This window comes from Lissotriton vulgaris, unplaced genomic scaffold, assembly GCF_964263255.1.
Source record: "Lissotriton vulgaris unplaced genomic scaffold, aLisVul1.2 SCAFFOLD_722, whole genome shotgun sequence".
In the NCBI taxonomy this organism is placed as follows: Eukaryota; Metazoa; Chordata; class Amphibia; order Caudata; family Salamandridae; genus Lissotriton; species Lissotriton vulgaris.
In genome coordinates this window covers 474,619-498,269 of record NW_028247608.1, presented here as the reverse complement: position 1 = coordinate 498,269, position 23,651 = coordinate 474,619, and the positions used below count along the sequence as shown (strand labels likewise).

The 23,651-nt window shown below is 46.9% G+C and overlaps 1 protein-coding gene across 3 annotated transcripts in view; it reads right to left on the bottom strand.

Moving 5' to 3' along the window:
* The window catches only part of UCKL1 (uridine-cytidine kinase 1 like 1), a 205,697-nt gene that overhangs the window by 60,835 nt on the left and 121,211 nt on the right, over window positions 1–23,651 (bottom strand). For all 3 annotated transcript variants that reach the window (XM_086949749.1, XM_086949751.1, XM_086949750.1), the window contains exons 6-7: window positions 6,901–7,094; window positions 6,408–6,465 (exon numbers count right to left, since the gene is read on the bottom strand). In XM_086949749.1, coding sequence (XP_086805875.1) covers window positions 6,408–6,465; window positions 6,901–7,094 — 252 coding nt within the window. The remainder of the gene's footprint in view (window positions 1–6,407; window positions 6,466–6,900; window positions 7,095–23,651) is intronic.

The window sequence follows — 23,651 nt, the reverse complement described above, 5'->3', positions numbered from 1 at the left end:
CTGATCACCACAATCGTATTGTGCATGTTCAAGGGCTTTCACAAATGTAATTTTCAGGCAAAATTCCTTATTTTCATATTACTTTCTCATTAATTAGCTGGACAACATTTAGAGCAGTAAAAGTATATGCACGAAAAAACAATAATACACATTTCCATAGCTATACTTTCACATGGAGAAGGGCAAGTCGACAGGCCTTAAATAGAACATTGCCTTCCTAGGAAAAGAGGAGGAATATTGCTCCGGGCTCATCCTGATCCAATCACATGAAGCATCTTCTGACCTATAGTGGCCTGCCCCATGGAAGAGGATCCAAAACTCCAACCTTCACAGTTCTATCACCCCCAACATGGCTGCCAAGTGGTCCCAAGTGTGATACTTCTCGATTTTTGAATATGATAATTTTTTATTTTGGTGGGTTATGAGCTTATTGATAGGTTCTTTTTTAATGCAAATATATGTCATACTGTTTTACATGAATACTCTCTTATTCCATTAACGAAAAGAAACAGGTTTTTATTATGTAATCTTATGTATATGTGGAACCTTCAGCCAACACTAGCCTTTTAGTCAATATTATATTCAATACTGGTTTTAGTTCATACTTCAATTCCAAGAATGCAATCTTTCTATTGCCTACAGTAAAAGGACTACGGAAAGTCTACTCACATGTTTTGAGGGAACTAGGTAGCTATACTCCCATCATGGTTCACCCCCATTTCCTTGAATTCGAGGTCTGCAAATCTGAAATGCATGATGCTGCATTCAGATAAATGTATTTTACCTAACAATTCTATACATACATTATATCCAGCAACTCACCAGGTTGATGCACCTGTGGATTTGGCCATGGTGCTTAGTTATATGGCAAGGGAAACCCTGACACCTGAGCATGTACACATTTTTACTGGATCATCTCTGAAAGGAGACATCTTATCTTTTCAGTAGACACTGCAGCATAAATTTGGTGATGAGTTGTGCATGTGCGGAGGGGGGGGGGGTCAGGTTCATCTTAACACCCCTAACACCAACCCACTTTCCTGCTGACAAGTTACAGTTGGAAATTCGACAGGCTGGAAAGCGGCATTTTGAAGTATTTACTAGTGAGCTCTACATAACTGACATGGACACAAGTACTGCTGGACCAGATGCTAGTATGTACTGCTTACTAGCATCTGAGGTGGGGGGGGTCACTTTTTTTAAATCACCAAACAATCTTCTTCTGTGGTTATGGGCTTGTGCTACTTTTGCTTCCGGCAAAAATGGACCCACACCACATCCACTAAGAGCGAAGATGGACCCAAAATGTGCCACCTCCACTATCAGCGAACAAGGATCCAAGGGGTAGGTTTATCCATGTTGTGTGACATTACGATTGGGTCCCAAGGGTTGACAGACTGGTGACTGTCATTTGGAGCCGGTCCATGACTGACAGTGGTAAGTCCACCTTCAGCAACCAGTCTTCGAGTTATAGGGAATCCATGTATCTCTGACTTGAGAAGAATGGTAGCAAGCACTATCATCCCTCCCCTCTGTAAACAATGAGGGGCAAAGGTAAGCCAAAGAGTAGGACAGCAAACTGTAAATGCCCTGACCCCACCACAAACTGAAGATAGCATCTGTAGGAATACAGGACAGGCATGTGAAAGCAAGCGTCCTGCAAGTCCAAGAACACAATCCAGTCTCCCGAATCCAGGGCGGAAATAATCTGGGCAACAGTCAGCTTCTAGAATTTGCCCAGTAGCAGGAAGCAGTTCGGAGGGCAAAGATCTAAATTCGATCTGAGCACTTAATCTTTCTTGGGCACCAAGAAGGTGCGGGAGTAACATTCCACACCTTTCTCAACTCGAGGTCCCTCTCCAAGGTCTCTTTGGCCGAAGGTGATTGAACATCCTGCCGAAGGATGGTGGGGGGTTCACCAAGGGTCGATCAAAAACAGGTGATCCAATGTAGTGGCACACCAGGCAGGTATGAAAAAACTAATTCGCCCCCATATTGGCCTAGCACGACAATTGGAGGTGACATCAAAGTGGCTTGGTGGCAGCTGCCACAGCCAAGGAGAAAAAGGAAGATTGCTTCGCAGTATCTTCCTGAGTGGCGAAGGGGTTGTACTGGCAGCTGCACAGGTTGCGAAGCAAGTCTCTGATAGCAATCAAACAAAACAATAGACCCTGCAGGTGAATTATAAGTCAAAACTTCCTTGGCAATTTGAAGAAAGGCTATAAATAAAAGTTTTTTTGCAAAAATTGGTCAAATGTATTCACTGTAAAACCATATCAATAGTATGTGAATACATTGCGTCATAAGAAGGTGCACCAAAAACATTGGCACAGTGCAGGTGAATGAGTGAACTAAAGAGCACAGGTGCTATATACAAGGCATATATACAGAACTAGGGGCTGATATTGACATAACTCATCCACACAACTCAAAACCATAGTAGGACACTGGTTCACACATCACATGGATCCATGATCATCTGTTTCCTGCAGTCATAGCATGATTTGAAGCCAGTCGAATCCAGGGAAGTCAGTTTCTCTGACGCACTGTCTGAGGAAACAGGATTTTGTCTTCAGTAAGATCCGACAAAGTAGGGAGGAGAGGTCTGTATTCCATCTGAAAGGCTCAGAATATAAGAAACTCATGTCTGTGCACAGGCCGGCCCTTATATGTAGCTCTCGGCAATCACTACTGGTGGCTGTGCGAAGTTGGCGCAGAGTCCTGTGGTGCCACCAACCAGTGTGTGGGAGCAACTGCCTTGAACAATTCAGGATCCAGACCTCCCTCACGCAGAAGTGGGAGCATGTATTGTCATTGGGAGGTTTAGGGTACAAGAGGCAGTACTTCCCAAGTCTGAAGCAGATAAAAGTACAGAGGAGCCTTCCTAGCAATTCCTGTGGGCGATAAACAATGATACCTTCTCTTGCTCCCTCCTCTCTTCTTCTAGTGGTGGGTTACTAGTTCAGCTACCCTCTGGACAAAATTATTTCCCATTTTTGGGGATGAAAAACGCCCTACACCAGAAAGTCCTGATTACCCAAAATGCCAGGACTACGGTAAGTTAGTCTCAGGATTTCGTCGATCAATTTTCTGCTGCTAGGGGTGAACTGCAGTGTAGCATTTTGAGGATCAGGTCTTATTTCAGTGCCTGCACTCGATGTTCTTCACATAAGGGCCAACTAAAACTTTTTCCTACTGTTATTCCACTATGAGGAGAAGAAGAGTTTTCCACTTAGCAAGTTGTAGATGAGACCCTTGAACAGACGCGCTCAAGCTGATGGGTCCATTAACTTGTTTCAAAACCTGCCTTAAAACACTGAAGTTCTCTTAATTCCATCTCCACTGATAGGCAATTGAACACCCTGCACTTACAGACTTCAAGGTGGTTGTGTGCTATATAAATGTTATCTACCTAACTATCTGAGTGCTTCAAAGTGAAAGTAAATTTATTGCTGCAGTAGGTAGCATTAGAGAGAAATGGAGGAGAGTTGGAGAGAGAAGGTGCCACTACTGGAGAATGAGGGTAAGAGAGAAGAAATGATGAAAGGGACACATAAAAAAGCAAAAGAAAAATGGAATGAAAGAAAGTGACAATGGTAGCGAGAGAATAACATGAGGGAAAATGAAGAGGGAAAAGGCAAACGCAAAGAATAGGGTTAAGTTGGAGAATGAGTTACAAAACAGGTGAGTGAAGGCAAATACAGCAAATACATACATTCACAGTTGCAAAAGTATATATAAACTGACACACAAAAAGGCACAAAGTCGAACAAGAACATAGAGTAAGACACACATAGAATGAATAACTTATGATATAGATTGACCCACTATCTCTCACTCGCACAGACTCACCAGACATGCATTTAAACATTCATAGGAAGGCGTACACACAACAATATGTGCTGTGTACAGTCAATGGAATTGGAGCCCTGGAAACCCCCTAACACAAATCTGAAAAACAGTAACTGTTGAAAGAAGACGACAGTACTGGGATGCAAGCTCTACTTGAAACACGATGAGAGAAATGATACGACAGAGACACTTCCAATACTTGGCTCGCTGCTTTCCTGGCCTGCCCTGGGCACATTACTGGGGTTGTCCAAGCCTAGACACCATCTTCTGTCCCAGGGAGTACAAGGCTGACTGTGGACTTAAAACAGACAGAGATTTTTGGGGGACAGACACCTGAAAGTTTTATGACCACCCGCGCAGATATAATGATTGCCTCAGTGGTCAAAGCCTGGCGCCAGCCACAAAACTTGACTTCTATTCTAGCCCCAGTTCTCTCAGGCAGCACTGCTCTTTTAAACAATTAAAATAGAATGATAGCAGTACCTGGCATCACTGGATTCAAGTGCCACATGGTGGATGCCATTCAGAAGAGAGATCAGGACTGACTATACACCCAACTTTTGAAGAATTTAATTTGAAAAGGGTCTGCAAGACTGATGGCATTGAATCGAAAGTGGGGTTCGGAGGCCACTTGCTCCAGCAACCTAGATGTATGCAGTACACCAAGAACACATCTGATATTTGACAGACTGAAGGAACCAGGATAGTTTACTTTGACAGGGGAGATGCTACTACGCACCCTTGAAGTCATCGAGTTAACAAGAGATTTTACTTGGGTACCAATAACATCTAGCAAGCTGCAGAGGATTTCTGAAGGATAGGTTATTTGGGGGAAAACCAGTGTGGCAGCTGTTTTTCTCTAACAAATTGAGTAGGTAGGATGTGTGTAGACTGTTTCTGGATTTCTAGCACTGCCCCTCACCTCACTGACCTCATGCACCAACCTTGCTCCATTCAGCAACTATCTGGTTAATGTTTGCAGTTCCTGTTTTTAGACATTCCTCAACTTAATCTCTTTTATCAGGAACATACTGTTGTGGCCAGGACAGTAAAACCCATGTAAAACCCCAAATTCGGAGGCCTTCCAGCCATCTGGAGTGTATCTTTTTATCCATGTCCCTATTAAAAATCAATATGGTAAATACAGGTGAGTGTGGAATTTGAATGCTTATTTCATTTTGGACCAGATAAGTCTCTCATTTCAACATACTAATGCCACGAGACGTGCTTTCTGCACAGAGCTGGCAGCTGAGGACGGGGTGGTGGAGCAGCACCGGGATTGGAAATGTCTCTGTGGTCCTCAATACATAGTTAGAAACATCTTACCGTGAAGTATGCCTACCTGACACTCAGCTCACGCTGCACAAGCCGCAGCACAGAAAAACACAATACAGTCAACAATAAGCAGTGCAAATGTGCAGACATAGAGAGACAAGACACAATGACACATTTTTACTGTGGGCTTGGCAGGAGGCTGTGCGCATCTATGGGGTGATAAGTGTTATGATCAACCTCGAAATACTCCTAGGCCCCCTGCTATAATCTGGGCTGCTGCTATCTGCAATCAATAACATACCTATCCCCAGAGAGTCAGGGCATCAGGCACGGAGGTGTTCATGGAGCTGCCAGTATTTTTTATAGGTCACAGCTGACCAAGAAGCATGTAAAACGGCATAAGCCTTTTACTTGGTTTTCTCATAATTTTACCTTGTACTGAGAGTCCACTAGGGGTTAGTTAGTGAAGAAGTACTCCAGTTGGCTTTGTGTAGCTGGCTTGTGGGCTACTGTATCAGATGCACTCATTGTGTGTGTGCTGCCTAGGATTGTACATATTGAAGTGGTGTCATTCTGTACCACAGATTGCGACAGGGATTGAGACTGCAATGGTTTTGCTGAACAGACGGTTATGGAGGCGCGGATGAGACTGCGCTAGAGGTGTCTGAATGCCTAGAACTGTGTGAGCCTGTAGTTAATACACCCAGGAGAGAGATGGAATGTAGCTGGAGGGTCTCAGGAATACTTTGGTGGTGAGCATGTTCTCCTCGCCTCTGCAGGTGAATGTATGGACGGCATTTACAGGAGGTACCTATGGAGGTAGTGTTAGGAGAGGGATAACTGGAGTGGTTCCCGGTTTTGGGAGATGGGGTATTTAGAACATTGATAATTTAAGAACCATACCATTGAGGAGGATCTGAGCTCACATCCTGCCTACAATCCTGCCAAATGTCTTATTAAACTCAGCACCTCAGCGAGGGAGTCAAACCCATATTAAATGGAATAACAAGTGTTGCCTTTCTGACTGTTAATTTCTAATTAGAAAACAAAAACACATCCCTCATCCATCACAGACAGCAGGCCTTCATGTGCCTGTGACCTGTGAGGCATGTCTGTTTCGCCTGCATGGGCATTTCTGAATGGTACAGCCTGTTTTGTCAGCGCCCCCATACTTAATTGCCTTAGTCATCTTAGCAGGATGCGCGCCGGGGACCCCCAGGGGGACCGCCTGCCCAGTGACCCCTCTCCCGTCTTCTGTTGTGACGAGAGCTGGCACCTACCTCTTCCAGCTGGCTGTGGACGTGCTGCACGATGAGATGAATGGCCACGGAGTTCCCGCTGCCTGCAGGGAAAAGAGTGGGAGGAAGAGAGTGTGAGCAGGCATGCGTGGCTGTGCTCATTGAAGCTAATCCACTGCTATCATGAGCATCACAGGCAAGTTTGCTTCAAAACTTTTTAGTAATTCACAGAAAAAGAGCGATAAAAAAGTATTTGAGATCAGAATAGGTTTTTATGTGGATATGGGTGTCTGTGTATTTGTATATGAATGTGTGGAGCTGCAACTTAAAAAAAAGGGAGAGCGAGTAGTCGAGCTAGCCAGAGAAGAAAAGATCATGAAGTTAAAAAGAAGCCATTTTACCATGAACCCATATACTTGGCGTTTTCCTTGATTGCTGCGGGAAATCACTCATTGAAGTGAATGTCTGAAATGTAGAAAATAAGCATGCAAAATCAACATTACAACTGCTTTGGAAACTCCAAAGGCTTGTTTACTTGCCTCTAGGGACCACAATGTCCGCCACCCGCATGGTGGGCTGTATGTACTGGTCGAAGGCTGGCTTCACAAACTTGTTGTATTGTTTGATGACACCCTCAAGATCACGGCCTCGCTCGCTTATGTCCCGACGTAAGCGCCTCACTAGCCGGATATCGGAGTCTGTCTCCACAAAGATCTTCATGTCCAGGAGCTGGAAGGTATTATGAACACGAACAAGAAAGCTTGGTCAGCAAGCATGGGAGAGGCCTGCCTCTCTCCCACCACTATGGAGCACACCCCAATCATCTGCTAACCCACTCAGAACCCAGCTATCCCTCAAATCACTCATCGAATGTAGAGGGCTTCGCTACTTCCTAGCTAGATTTGAGCTGAACAACTGCCTCACACATACATACATACATACCTCTCCTATCTAAATGGCTCTCCCTTTCTACTGGATCAAGCCAGCCCTCTCCTTTAACAATGCACATGGATTTTTTTTATTTATTTGAAGAGTTTTATAAAGCGCGAACAAGATCCTGGCGGATATCAGAGCGCTATACAGACAGTAAATGTTACATATACAAGCCATAAGAAATAGATCAACACAGCAATACAAAGAAAATAGAAAGAAAAACAATATAGTTATATTTGGCATCGTTAAGTGTCTTGTGGTTAAGAGCTATTGAATCAGTAGACCAAACACATGTGTATTTGGCCATGAGGATGGATTTAACTTCCTTTTTAAAAACAATAGTGGACAGGTTAAGTCTGATTTCAGGGGGTAAGGCATTCCAAATTCTGGGTGCCATCCCGGAGAATGATCTATTATAGGTATTTTTCTTATGGAACTTTTGTGGTTTCAGGAGTAATTTTTCCGCATTTCTTGAGGGTCTGGTGCCCCCAGAGATCGTCAGTTTCTGTGCCAGGTAACTGGGGATGTTGATGTTGGGAACAGAAGGTCTGTTCTTGCCGGTCGGATTCTAATCCCAGACCAGGATTGCCCTAACCTTGTGAATGACAGTGGTTATAAGCCAACAGTTTACCTTTTGCTCAAACCATCGTAAGTGCTTGCCCTTAATTGAGGACACTGCTAGCCCCTTGGCTCCTCTGCCATTTGATATAGTCATTGGTTGTCTCATATTGCATAGTGCTTAATAACCAGTCTGGCCAGGTTCCCAGTTAAATGCATTGTGAAGTGAAGGAATTTCCACCAAGAGCTGTGGTAGTCTTTCAGTTTATAACGGGTGCAAAGTATGGGTATACCCAAGCTACACAGGTCTAGATATCAGCAACCCTACCACAGACTAAATCTATATGGGTACCTCTTTTCTGACCACCTCAATGTCTGAGAATGAGAAAAAGCAGTGAGGCTGAGAAGATATCCGCTTAACCCCAGCATAACAGACCTGCCCTGGCATCCGACCGCCATTAAATACTTGTAGCTTTCGTTGGTGCGTTTTAATGTCTCCCAATAGCTTTAGAATTGTTCTCTAATTCATATCCTTTTTGCTTCCTCATGAGTGTGTTTATTGCTTCAACTTAACTGTATCAGACAACTTGTCTCAGTCAGTCATTTAATAAGGTTATCGCCTTAAAAAGAGTACATCCCGGACAGTTGTTTAAGAAGTCCCTAAACTGCCACCCTGGATGTGTCAACAGTGTGATCCTATATCAAACATGGGTTGGTGGAGTTATCTGGAGGACCCCTTACCCCAGCCTGGATATGATTACCATTTTAGAATAGCTCACCGCTACTCTTTTCTCACAATTAAATCCCTGCTGTTTTTCGGCATGTTTGTTTGCGTGTCCAAGGTGCATATTATAATTTGTTCCTGGCGAGAGCCTGCGGTCACCCCCATATCGATTAAACCAGCGCAAAGGAGGGCATGCAACCTATAGTTTGAAGACATCTGCTCTATGCACAGCCTGTGCACATGCTCATTAAAGCACGCAGGACAGGCTCACCTTTCAAGCCTTTTTATGGAGGACATCTTATGCTGGACATCTCCATGCATTGTCTGTGAACAGGCTCAACATATCACACAGTTTAGGCCCACAACTAAGCGAGACCCAGACAATCTTGTTATTTAGGCCCTGGTAGGCAGAGGCTCGGGACTAATCAAGACAGTTAACATCTTATTTGGGCCCAGGCTGCAGCCTACAGAGACATCAAGCTCTCTACTTGTTAATAAAACCAGCACTGAAGGCACTGCACTGGCTACCCATCGCAGAACGCATAATGTTCAAGTCACTCTGCATTGTGCACAAGACACTTTGGGGCACAGGTCCAAAAATTAACCACTCGCTAATGGCATTCCATTAGCCCTCTCATAACCTGAGATCAGCCAACCTATTCCAAGCGAAGGTCCTAAAATTGTGAGAGTAAGTTCGGGCGGGTGTATGTTCTCGTACAATGCATCCATTCTATGAAATTCACTCCCAATCCATCTTAGATCAACGATCCATCATCTCACATTCAGGCAGCAATTAAAAATGTGGCTCTTCCAGAAACTGCAGTAAAACCGGAGTCTTCATGTGGTTGCAGTTAGCGCTGAGATGCCTATGGGTAGCCATGCGCTTTATCAAGAATTAATTAATAATAATAATAATAATAATAATTTCTGACCCATGACAAGAATATCTTAAGCTCAGCATCAAAACATAGCCGTCTTCTGCGGGCCCAACACCGGCTACCTATGGTAAGCTCATGTACCTTTCCATTGTGTCATATGACAAATACAGGAAAAAATCTACTTTAATCCTTAGACCCGATTTCATTTGCCACTGAAATGAGAGGATGTAAAACTGCCAAAGTTTAGTTTTTACGCAAAAAGAACAAATGATGGATGGAATGCTGTAGAATGTCAAATACTAACCCCAAGTACAGAGATTTGGGCCTAAATCCATCGTTTTTTTGTTCATCACGCCATTCCAGTTGGACCCAGCCATATACAAATCAGTCTGGACTCTGCTCTCCATACTTCTTTGCTCTCCATAGAGGGCCTGGCCTGGCAGTTTGAGCTGGAATCTTCCCATGAGGAGCAGGCTCAAGACTGATTTACTTACAGGTGGGTCCAATCTGGGGTGGTATAGTGTGCAAAAGAACAATGGATTCAACCCAGATCTCTTGACTGGGTTGAGTGGTTGAAAAGTGTCAGCACTCCGTTCATCATCTTGTTGTGATCGCTATGTTTTCCCTAAGTGGCCAAGGGTATGCCCACAAGTGAGTCTCTTGCTAGCTGTGCCACTGGATTCAAGCTAGCCTGGCTGATGAGGGGTAATACCCTGAAATCTGCCCCATGATGCTTGTTTCCGGTCCAGGGAGGACCTGGCCTGGTATTCGGGCTGGACTGCTCCCATGAGGAGCAGGGTCAAGACTGATCTGCATATCGCTGGGTCCAAACTGGGGTGCCATAGTGATCAAAACAATGGATTGAACCCAGATCTCTTGATTGGGGGTGAGTGGTTAAAAAGTTTCAGTACTCCGTCCATCATCTTGTTGTGTTTGCAAGGGTTAGTTTTTACCCAGATGGTTATACCTCTTGATTCAGAGTTCCACAGGCTGGAATGAGGGATAACATGAGTTTTAAAGGTTGAAAACTTTTGATCTCATTCTGACCTCAGAATTTCCACGTACTAGTTTCACCAGGTATTACCAGCCAAAATGGAGTGAGGAAACATTAAGGGGCATATTTACTAGGAAGCGGTGGAGAGGGGCGTTAGCCACATTGGCTTAATGCAGTGCTTATCAACTTCCAAAACGCAGGGCTGCACTGTATTTACAAGGATACGGTGCAGCCCTGTGTTTACCCCTGCGCTGCCGCTAATTTTAGCTGCCTAGCGCCAACGCAGACACCTTTGCATCATAGTGTAAGGGTGCCTGCATTGTAGGGGAAGATTGTTTATGTGCAGGAAGGTGTCCCTTCCTACACATAAACAATCAATGGCCTTTTTCTGTTTCTATGTGTGCTGCACAACGCAGCACACATAGAAACAGTGAAAATCAGGAGAAATGAAGCATTTCGCCTCGTTGCGCCTGTTTATGACCAGGGTTCCCTGGTCTTAATTCTGACACTGCCCCATATTTACGCTGCCCTTGTAAATATGGGGCAATGTCAAAATCAATGGGTGGTGCGGTGGAAGGCCTACCACAGCCCCCATTGCCCACCCCTTTCACTCTATACTTAGCGTGAAAGAGGGCCTTTTTTACAAGACAGCATTAAGCCATGTTAAGTGGCTTAATGCTGCCTTCTAAATAAGGAAAATCCTCTATCTCCACCACAACATAAGAAAAGTGATTCCAAAGCAATCGTCATTTTATTGGAATTTTATTGTGGACAAATGACAAGCTACTGATTACCCACTCTCTGTGTAACTTTAAGATGCTAATGTCTCCAGAGTACTATTACCACTCCTATATTACAAGTTACATATTAATTATATATATTCACTTGGAGAACTAAATCAAAAATCTAAAATCTTGTGCAGAGGGGGTGCCAAGATCTATGTGAACAGACATTTCTAGGTGCATGCGGAATCACAATGAAAGGGGCATGTTTGTGCCCCTAGCCTGCCATTGTATTTTCATAACATTTTCTTTTCAACTTAATTGAAAAACAATTGTTTTACCCCCTAATGTAGAATCGTACCAGCTGTGCAATGCACTGAGGGCGTAGCAATATTTACCCACTTGCTAAAGCTTCAACATGAAAAAAAATCATAAGAAAAACGTATGAATGTGAAAAATAAAGAAATGAAAAACTGATAAAGAGGAACTGATTATTGAAGAATAGATCCAAGCTTTAATAAACATTCAGAAGTTGCTTTGAAAGTCTTTGAAGAAAAGTGAAATAAGCATAACTTTGAGGTGTCGCATTCAAGCATGATGCTGTGTGCACAAACCATTCGTCACAATGGCCTATTTGAGCAGAGTGGCTACATTGCAGCATGACTTGAACGATCGAAACCAGCAGACTTTAAATTGAAAGGATTTGAAATGGCGTGCATTAAAAGAAGTGAATATTTTTACTGAGTTCATAAGTTTTAGTTGTTGCTACTTCACTTGCACCCAATCACAAATAATATGGAAATAACACAAATATATAAATTTAGCTTGAACCTGAATTTGTTTTATAAATAACTTATTTTTCAATAATGAAAGCAAGGAGCATACACCCTATTAGAACAAAACATTTGAAATTGTTGTACCAATTACCTAATATGATACTGTTAACTGATAGCTGGAATTAGAGTGCTTGTTTCTCAAATACACTCAAGAAAATTTAATAATTAAATCCGCATTGCAGGGAAAGTAAAATGATATGATTTGATCATGATTTCTAGAGTGCAACAAAGGCTCATGAGCGTCAAGGCGCTGTAGTCTTACTAGACTGACTGTCAAAAGATGAAAAAAAGAATGATGAGAAAAGATTCCCAGCCCTCCCATGTCTTGCTAAAGTGTAAAATGACAAGTTTTGAACGCCTTTCTAAAATGTGACTTTATGGAGGCAAGATAGAGGGGTAGACTGTTCCACAGCCTTGCAGGAGCAACCGAAAAAGCTCTGCCTCACCATTTCTTCCTACGGACTCTGGGAACAATTACCTGCTTGCGAGCTGTAAAGCAGAGATTTCTGGCTGGTACATACCATTGGAACATGGCTTTAATATCCCCTGGACTTGCAGAGTAGTGGGCTTTATGAACAATGCAGAGTGCCTTAAACGATATACGCTTCTCTGCCGAAAGCCAATACAGATCACCTAGACCTTTTGAAGTCGACTGCTGCTTATGAATGTCCAGCGTGATTGTAGATGCCACAGTCTGCACCAGTTGCAGCTTTGCAACAGTTGTCTTATTGGCCTAAAGGTACAGTGTGTTACAATGGTCTATCCTAGAGGTACCCAGAGCAAGCACAGCCAGTTACGAACTGGATGGGTCATGAAAGGAATCATTGTCCTCAACATTTTATCGTCCAAAAGCTCAACGTCCGGGATAATGCCTGGATTATTCGCTGTTTGAGCTGGCCTCGGCAGGGTACCTAGTGTATCAGGCCACCAAGTGCTATTCCAGAACGAAGATTGACAACCAAAGAGTAAGACCTCAGTCTTATCTCCATTACGTGTCAGGTAGTTCTGGCCCATCCATACAGCTACAGCTGTCATGCAATGATTATAATTAGCTGCAAACTCCTCAGAATCTTTGGAGACAGACACGATTATATATAAGGAACACGAAGTAAAAAAATGAAGCATCTAAAAGGGACAGTAACAAAGTCTATGTATCAAATAAATTATAATTTTAGGATTAAAACATTAGGGTAATTTTAGCAGTAGGTGGTTTCGAGAAAAGTAATGGACAAATTGGAGACATTCTGTGAACAGTAATGTTGGAAGTATAAAAGAAGTATGGGGATCTGGAGGACGGTCAAGGCATGGAGTTTTGGACTATTGATAAGCTGTGAAGTGTTGACAGAATAATGGTTTTGGGGAAAGGGGTGATCAAGGGTAAGAATATATATGGTTCGTGCGTTGACCCAAGAATTAGATAGTTATGTTTCCTGTTTCTTTTGTAACTAGATCAAAATAAAATAATTGTAAAAAGGTTGTTTTATCTCCTTAACCCTTTCGCTGCGGCGGCAATTCCGTCGCAGCGCTAAGGGGGTGGGGCGGCCGCGCGGCGCTCCGACGCTTATGACGGAACCGCTCCGTCATGGCCCTCGGGTGGGCTGTGCTTATGACGGAGCGGTTCCGTCATGGCCCCGCCCGTTCTTTAGAACGTCAGCGTAGGCGCAAAATCAGGCACATCGAGCGGGCCATGACGGAACCGCTCCGTCACCAGCACAGCCCACCCGAGGGCCATGACGGAGCAGTTCCGTCATAAGCGTGGGAGGAGTTAAAGAGAGACGTACAAGGTTTGAAACACATTGATAATGTGACAATATGCATACAAACTCCTCAGGTTTAAACTTGATAAAAACAATTCTAAAAAAATGAAGCATGGCATGAGACAATAAAATGTGAATAAGCAAATGATGGACATTTAATAAAGAATTGATTAAGAGCAATTGATTTTAGAACAGTAAAGTGGCACAGACTATTAGAAATTGTTTTGAACTGCTTTGAAGAAAATAAAAATTAGCATAATCTATGCAGTGTGGAATCAAGTAAGATGCTGCGTACATGAATAAATAATTGCGTTTTCTGCTGCTGGTTTAGACTTAGTAAATGGGAGGGACAAAGCACACAAGAGAAAAAAAAGTCGAGTTTATGCTGCTTATACCCTGAGCACAAATGTTCGCTCAGAGAATGAGCGTTTGTGTACCCAATAAATTATACTCTAGTTCTAATAGTTAGCAGCATTTCAATTTCAATAGGGTCAATTGTATTCACAAACTATAAAAGTTGAGGTGGAGGAACCTGCTGATGTGAAAAGGCTTGTCCCTGTATCTTAAGCATTCCAGGGGCCGATTCATGAACCACATGGCAGATGCTTAGTCAAGTGCTTATGCAAGGAGAGTCTGGCTGTCCATAATTTGTACTGGCCATCCGGCCCTCTAAAAACGTGAATGTTCTCTCAATGAATACAGGGTAGGGATCAGTCCTCCACCAATTCTCAAGCGAGGAATATGCTATTTGAGGGCAACACATCTGTGAATAGACCAAGCAGACCGGGCCCAAAGCACTTTCATTAGTTAACAGTCCTGGGAAAATTACATTCCTAAAACAGCCTCCTGGATATTAATTAACTTTTAGGATATATTTCATAAGATTGTGATGTAAACTCTAAAGTGTATACAACAAATATTACATTTGCTAGAAACAAAATATTTATGCGCTCTGTTGCGGAATAGTTGCTAAAATTTGAAAGTTCTGTAAAACTGTGCCAGAATTTATTTATAAAGTAAGACACCTACAATTCTCTTGTTTTGGTGTCAAAGGCAGGTGAGAGCAAAGGAGATCAGATTGTTTCTTCTCCATGCTATAATTTGCTTACCAGCATTCCTTGCGTGCTCCCTTTCCACCTGATATTTGACTGTCACTTGCACATCTCACTCGCCTCCTCCACGTCTCACTTCACCTGTCATAATTCTCCCTTGCCACCTCCTTTTTAGGTCTAGCCTAAGCCAGCGCATGCGCTGCCCTGGTGAGTCATTTAGTGAGTGGGCTTTAAAAAGCTGACCACAGCTTTTTGGGTGGCATAGAGCGTACGGTTACGCGCACAATGACGAGCAGAGGCGCCATCTGGCTTTCCTCTCTCTTCATGGTGCGCGCACATCACATAGCTCGCAGCACGCGATCAGTTTCACGGCCGCATGGCGGCTCACTTTCATTTTCTTCTCACGGCCACGTCACTTTTATTTTCTTCCCTACCTATTGCACTTGTTTACTTGTCCTGGCGGCCATGACACGTTACCCATCTCCCCTCTGTACCTTGCTCGGTCTTCCTCCATTTCGCTTTTCCCTTCGCTCCCTGAACCCCTCCGGACACCACCTCCTTCTTCTCTGCCTCTCTCTCCAGTTGCTTCCCTGTTTCAATCATCCTCCGGTACATCCTCCGGTGCGTTGTGACTCCCTCATCTGACACCTCAGGTACTCTCTCCCACTGCTCCTGTCTGTGATATTAAAGTGCCTGCATGCTGAAGACTCCTGGGAGGAGCTGTCGCCCATCAGAATTCCTGTCAGATACCAGAAAAAACACTGGGAGGAAGTAAAACTCGTACAATAGACCTTCCTAGCAGTAAGATCTGTGTATTCAGCAGCAGTGCAGTGCTCACAGCTGAGCAATCTGTCTACTAGCAGTAGAAACTGTGAGGTCAGAGGTTCCGCTGCCTCATTTACATAATGTATTGACCACAGAACGCAGTTCGATGGTTCAAAGTGTTGCATTTTATAACAATGTCTTCTGTGGCCTTACAACGCTCCAGGCATACCTAGGTACTGCGATATCAGAGGCGACTACTACTCCTCCCCAGGGAACTCATTTTATCTTCCTCCGAAAGATAACATTCTGAGTTGAACTGTTCAGTTTACAATCTGTGTTCAACCGGTCGCACAGACTGCTGTTTGCAGCATGTCCCTTAACTCACCGAACTATCCTATCCAGTTTGCTGTCTCACCACATTCTGCAAATTAAAAATCGTTTTTGTTTTAATTGTTTATAAAAGCGTTACGTAATTTTCTAGGAGTACAGTTTCTGTTCACAAAGATTGGTTTAATAAAACTGTATTTATTATTGCCAGTAACTTCGCCACTGCATGGCGCAGGTCATTTGTGCTTAGCCAGCACGGCCTGCCCTCGCCTCACTGAGAGCACGTGCACTTCATCAGTTCAGCCCTCAAAAACTGCAGCCGCAGTAAAAGAATGGCTGAAAGTCAAAGGGGGCGAGTTAATGGTCCTTTTCAAACAGGCCCTCACAGCCAGAACCACAATGCTTTGTCTGCCTTTTGTTAATTGGGCCTTCCAGAGGTAGCCTTTTGTTAGAAAAAATGCAGCTGTGACATTTTATAAAAACATATCCTAGTTGGGTTGTGACATCACTACTAGCCTGAGATGTTGGAAATAGCTTCACTACTCTTCTGTAATAATATTTTACAGTTACGTTTCGATACTTCAGTGCCTCATCTAGAGCTAGCAGAGAGTGTAAAAAGCAGGCCAGGAACAGAGCACAGATGCCACTAAAACAATTACAGGGAGGAGTGCCTTGTCAGCTTCCCTGCTTCTGAAATTAGATTTCATTACAAGACCGGAGACTACATTATGCATTATCCTTTAATGCAACTCACAAGCAGCCGCACTACATCACAAAGGATAAAAGTTCTAGAATATAGATAACACTGGATAAAGGGTATAACGAGGAAACAGTCTGCCTCTTATAAAAGCGGCTCGCAAGAAGATAAGTCACTACCTTTATTTCTCTCTAATTGTTTATACTTCTAGTTAGCATTTGTTTGACCTTCTAAGCTTATACAGTTTTATTAACTTAAGCTTATATAATCGCTTATATAATCTTTTTAGTCTTACTGTGTGCACTCCTTACCCTCTCTTCCGTGGTGGCGCTGGTTTCCCCCTCCCACCCCCCTCTACCACGAATTCCAATTTATGGTTGTTGTCCCCCTCCCCCCCTCCGAGCCCCCTTCGATGTCTTTATTAACACTCGAGCACTCATACCTCTCTTGCACACACCTCTATTCATAGTCTTTTTGAAATTTAGCTCGCTCAACTCTTGTGAGCCTTTCCGCATTTTTTTCTCGTTTTATTTCCTTTTTTGTCGCTCCGGGCGCTTCTCGCGCCCCGATGTGCCTGCTCATTACGCGCTTCGTCCCATGAGAGGAAGGGACCCTAGCAACGCCTTCGTTGCGTGCCCCTTCCCTTGAATGCATTCCTCTAACTCTGGCGGCGGCTGGCTCGAGCGATTTCTTGTCAGTTACATCGCTTTTTCCCAGCCGCTGCCAGAGGCCCTTCTTTAACGCGCTCAGCTTTATTTGTTTATTCCTGTTCTAGTTTCAATACAACATTTTTTTTTAAAACTAGGGGTTTATCATTCCTTTGTTGCTACCCTTTTTTTTTCTTTTTCAAAACCGGTTTTATTAAGAGTTCAAGCAAGATTCGGTACAGCCCTCCACAGTCAGGAGGAGACTGTCAATGACACACATGTAACGGCATGGCAGTGAACCCAAAGTTTAGAATAACATACCCCAAACCCCTCCCATCCCACCCATCCGCAAAAACGCCCTCCAACCCCTTCCCCAAACTACCCACCCCTTATCCCACCCTAACCCAGTGGACGTGATCACAGCTTAGCAACATGAGATGAAAAGCAAAGGCGGTGTCGGCCAACAGCCTAGGGTACAGGATCCACATCAGGAGGCAGCATCGTCAATGTCGATCGGGGGGTCAAGGGCCAGGCCCCTGTACTCCGCCCACCGTTTCCAGATTTTGTAATGTTTCCGGGGACACCCCCGGGCTTCAAAAACAGGCAGCTCCAGGCCCATGAGAAAGTCCAATCCTGCCTTCCACGCACCAAGCGGGGGGGGCACGTTCACTCTTCCAGGCCTGGGCCAGATCCCGCTTGGCCACCACCAGTCCCAGCAGTAGCAAGTGTCGTTTGTAAATGTTACCCCCAACGTTTTCCAGGACATGCAGGAGACCCAGCCTAGGGGTACGGGGCAGGTCCCACCCCAACACCTCCGACAGGCAGTCCCAAACCCCAGCCCAGAATCTAGTCAGTCTCCCACAGGACCACACGGTATGGAAAAGTGTCCCCCTTTCAGTACCGCACCTCAGACACTCCGGAGCGGCTATAAGGCCCGCTCGCCACAGACGTTCTCTAGTATAATACGCCCTGTGAAGGTATTTGAACTGGATAAAGCAAAGACGGACGGCTATAGCAGTACCACGGGGAGATTCAAGGGCCTCACGCCAATCATCTTCATCCAAGGGGCCCACATCATTCTCCCAGGAGGCCTTCAATGTCGAGAGGGAAGGGGAGCAGTGTGTCACCAGGGAGCGGTATATCTGAGAGACCTTCTTGTCGCCCAAGTCTCCCATAAATAGTTTTGCCTCAATGGGACTGAATTCGGGGAGTTGCTCTAAGCCCACCAGGCTAGGGGCGAGGGCATGGCGGAACTGGAGGTACCGGAAGAATTGGGACTTAGGCATATCAAATTCAGAACTAAGGTCCTGAAAGGATTTAAGCGTAGTGCCATTGAGGACATGACCGAGGGACGAAATCCCGATCGCATCCCAGCCGCCGAACCCGGACAGAGAAGCCAGCGCCGGGAGCAAGCCATTATGCCATAGCGGAGTCTCGGCCGTCAGTCTGCCCCACCAACCCATACGGTGCAAGGCTTGTCGCCAGACCGCAAAGACCACCTGGGTGACTTTCGGCAGCAGTCTCCTCCGCCTGGCCGAGTACAGTAGGGTGTGGAGTGAGGCACCACCCATCAGAGAGTGTTCCAGAGCATAGGCCGGATCACTACGGTCCCCATACCACCACTCGTTGAGCACCAGGAGGTGGGAGGCCTGATAATAAGACATCAGATCCGTGGCCGCCAAGCCGCCGCAGTATGTAGAAAGAAAGCACGTGCGCAGCGCAACCCTGGAGGCACCCCCGGCCCACAGAAACTGGCCCAGTACCGAGTTAACACTTCGGAACCACTGCGGGTCGATCTTATATGGATGGTTCTGCAGTTGATAGAGAAGCCGAGGCAGGTCCACCATCTTGAAGATGGCCGACCGGCCATAGATATTAAGGGGCATACGCGTCCAAGTCTTGACGTCCATCTGGACCCGGTCCCACACTGGCTGAACGTTCCGATCCCACGCCACCGAGGCCGAGGCCGAGAGGAAAACGCCCAAGTACTTCACGCCATCGACTGCTACCTGGAGGGACGCAGCCCACGGGCAGCACACTGAGTCACCCCCCAACACCCATAGGGTCGACTTGCGCAGATTAAGGAAGAGCCCCGACGCCTGACCAAACTCCTGCATTAACTCAAGGATACGAGGTTCCGTACACTGCAAATCAGTCATGAAGAAAAGCACGTCCTCCGCATACAAAGCTATGCGGTCCGAGTGGTCTGCCCCCCACACAAAGCCTCGATAAAGTGGGTCTTGGCGCACCCGGGCAGCCAATGGCTCCATAGCCAGCGCGAAAAGGTACGGGGAGAGGGGGCACCCCTGACGAGTGCCCCTGGTCACAGGAAACCGGGCGGAGATCGCCCCAGAAACACGCACTGAGGCGGTGACATCCGTATAGAGCAACTTTACATAAGAGACGAAGACCGGGCCCAAATTCAGTAGCGGCAGAAGAGCAAAGAGATAGGTCCAGCTGACCGAATCAAAAGCACTATCAATATCCGCCAGCAGGAGCGCCGCCTGGTCCCCGGTTGACCCAATCGCGTCGATCGCGGCCTGTGCCCGCCGAATGTTGTGTCTCGTCGCCCGGCGCGGCATAAAGCCCGCCTGATCCGGGTGGACAAGGGCCGAGATGTGTGGAAGCAAACGGTTCGCGAGCGGTTTGCACGCTCCACCACGAAGCAGCGCGACAGGGTGTCTGGGGGTAGCCAGCACTCCAGCCACCGGGACAGGAAAGCGTCCATAGGCCCCTTTTCACAGTCCTCCGGGAAGCCAACAAAGCGCAGGTTGTTCCGCCGCGCCCGCCCCTCAGCGTCCTCCACACGAAGCGCTAGGCCCCGCTGAGTCTGCTCCAAGTCGGCAACTTTCTTCTTGAGGGCGCCAACGTCTCCCTCCACCGTCATGACCCTGGTCTCCGTTTCAGTGATGCGGGCGACCGCATTACGAAGGTCCTGACGCAGCAGCATCACATCGGCACCCACCGCGCCAATCTTTGCATCCAGCATGTCGCGGGACTGTGTAATGGCCGTCAGCAGCGCCGCGTTGTCCGGTCCAGCATTCTGGCCCCCTCCAGCCGCCCCGGCACCTCCTCCAGAGCCAGTGAATTTATCAATAGGTCCCGTCTTAGTGGCGGCCATGCCACCCCCGCCTCTAGTCATGGCGGCAGCAGAGACAGCTAGGCAACACGCACCTGTAGCAGGGTCGCCCCGCGCGAATGTCCACCACGCAGGCCCCGGCCGGGGCGTCCGGAGCACACCAAGCAACTCGGTATCCACTCGCCACCAGCCCGCCAGAACACGGGCAGGGAATGTCGCTCCACCAAGGCGCAGTAGGTGCCAAGCACAAGCCCAGAGCGGGGCCGCCGATATGGCGCAGCCAGTCCGTCCGCCCCGGTCGGCCCCGCAAGCCCCTCGTCTCCGGCAGAGCAGTAGATACAGGGCGATCTTCGGATCCGCACTGTCGCCTCGTCGGGACCACTCCGCAGGACGCAGCAGCAGGGCGCGCCGTCACTCCACCTCCGGCGACTCCGCTCCAATCTCGCGGGCCCAGACGCCCGCCGTCCGCCCGGCGTCCAAGGCCAGCCGGCGGGCGGGACAAAAATTGAGGTCCCGGCTCACCACGCGGCAAGTAGGCCCAGCAGGCTCTCCCACCAACTGTCGTGCCAACGGCGGTCCGGAGCCCCAACGACCACACCACCGGGCACTACCGGTCACCAGCAGGCACCTCCGCAGCAGTAGACGAAGAAAAAGGGTTCAGAGCAAGGATAATTAAGCGGATAAAGATCGGGCCGGCAGGAGCTCTACAGAGCCGCGTCCGCCATCTTCGCCCTCGAAGCCACGCCCCCTACCCTTTTAATTAATTTTAATTAGATTTTTAAAAAAAGGGTGGATTGACTTACTTGGCATTGTCATTACTTGCTTATACCCTTTGACATTGCCTTTACTTTAATACTTGGCATTGTCATTATTTATTTATACTCATCGACACTGCCTTTACTTTAATACTTGGCACCGTCATTTACTTGTTTTATTCCTTGACACTGTCATTACATTAATACTTGTTTTTAAGCCTGCGCATCACCATGTCTGACATTGAGTCCGATGATGCTGCTGCTAGCTCTCCTGCACCTGTTAATCAATCCCTTAAAAAATTCTTACAACAGGAGATCAAATCCTGTATGCTTGTAACCCTTAAAGAGGTTATGTCCTCCAAGAGACCGCTTGATGCCCAGGATCCCCCCTAACCTCATCAACGGGAAGAGGACAAAAAAGTCAAGGCACTGTGATGTATCGTATCAAAGCACTACAGGAGGACCTAGTGCCTCTTCTGGATCGGGAGGTCCTAGCACCTCACTGTGGATGGGAGGCCCTCGCGCCTCACTTGACCCTGATGTCCCTCGCGACACTTTTTTGAGCGTGCCCATGGCGGCACAAATTTGAACGGTGTCCCTCGCGGCACAATTTGGAGTAGTACTACTAATGATCTTGACTCAACATCTTCTGAAGAAGGTGTCCCAAGGGATCCTGACGACGAGTTTGTCTTGGACCTAGATGATGTCGACCCTGACTTTAATACCCAACCTGACCCCGAGCCATCCTCTAAAAATATGATTTTCAACCCGCTCGGGGAAGAGATGTTCTCCCCCCTTAACATCTCTTGTCCTAATAGTTCAAAATGGTTCCCCCATGAGCATGTCTCCCGCTTCGTCACCCGTTGGCTAAGAAACCTGCTTGATAGAGACACTCGCAACACTATGAGATCCGAGTCTCCAAGACCTACTATTGAAGAGAAGGTGTGTCAAACTCCTAACCTCGATCTCGACCTTATCAAATTCCTGTTCAAGCTTGGGAGAGACCCTAGAAAAGGTCTGGACCCCGCCCTTAAGGGCTGCCAGGATCGTCTTCTAGATGTGCTTGGCCCACTCACTAGAATTCTGGACCTGGCTGAGGAATCCCACCTCTCCCTTGGATGTCAACCTTATTCTTGGCTGGAGCCAAAGGGCACTATTGCTCCTCGGTAACGCAAATTCCAGCCTCAATATTGAAAGGAGATCTATCCTAACCATTTATTTATTTATTTTTATTAATTTTTTTATTTTACCATCAGCGCGTGGACCGTCTCGGCTCCCAGTCCAGGCGCTGCCCCGGCCCAGCTCTTGGCGACTGAATGAAGCCCTCAACGGCGCGCATGCCCCCTACCTGAAGCGGAAGGTGTGGGGCACCTGCGGGGCTACTCCGATCGCCCCTGGTGCCGCTGAAACGGCTAGATCTGCGAGGAGACGCGAGGAGAGGACGGCAGCGAGCAAAATGGCGGCCGGAGCCCTGACGAGAGCACCAATGACTTCAACCCTCAGTGGGAGGTACGCTTAACGGGTGAAATTTAAGGGACGCAGTGGCTGCCTCTAGTTGAGGATAATCTTGGGGGGCCTCTGTAGCGGCAAGACACCAGGGGGTGGCCCCGTCACAATCTGCCTTCCCACGCCTGCCTGACGTTAAAATGGCGGCCGGGTGTGACCCGCAACTACCGATCGGCGCCTCTACTTGACCATCTGGCCCCAGCGCTTACTGCCTTTCCCATAACAAAAGCTGAATCTGTTGCCACGATATGGCGGCGCGGCGGAGTAGCTGTAAGCGACGCCGCAAGCTCTCTCTGTGTCTCATGCCTGCGGGGGTTAGCCCTCTTCAAGGATCCTTGGCGGTGACTTGTGCGGAGTACTCTGCTTCTCCCCCTCGCCTGCACCCCAGCGTCACACCATGCCCCAACAAGCCCCAGCTTTGTACCGGCCAGCCTGACTCAAGAATGGTGGCGGTTGAGGAACCAGCCAGCGAGATGTGCGAGGCGAGAGTGGCGAGGAGCGCCACAAGATCGTGACAAACGTGGTGTCAGCGAGGAGACTACCACACTGATGTCACACTGCTACCACGATCTGCCTGACATTTGCAGTGCCTTAATGTGAGGTGCCCACCGACGACAACAACCCACCATGCCATGGCGCCTGTGGTCTTTCTTCTCATCTCCCACCTGGGCAACATGCTGCTGGTGGGTGACGGGCAGCCGTACCACACCACCACCTTCTCTCCTGGACTTCTTTACTTTTTGTTTTGTCCTGGCCGCCATTTTGCTGCTAAATTTGGACACTTTTCTATGGACTCTGACCCTCCATCCATTCCCTCGTCCTTTAACCCTTTTCCCCGTTGATGATCCTCAAATGTTTCTTCCCTTTTCTGCTTTGCCTTTTCTCCATACCCTTGCATCCCTCCCATCCTCCCTTTGTGCTGTGACTGCATCCCCTCTCCGACCCCACTTATGGAACTCTGCTTTTCTGTTTATAGTGATAACTCTAATCACTAGTATATGCAGTAGACCTTTGTACCATCTACCATTCCTATGTGACTCTTAAGAGTATATCCAG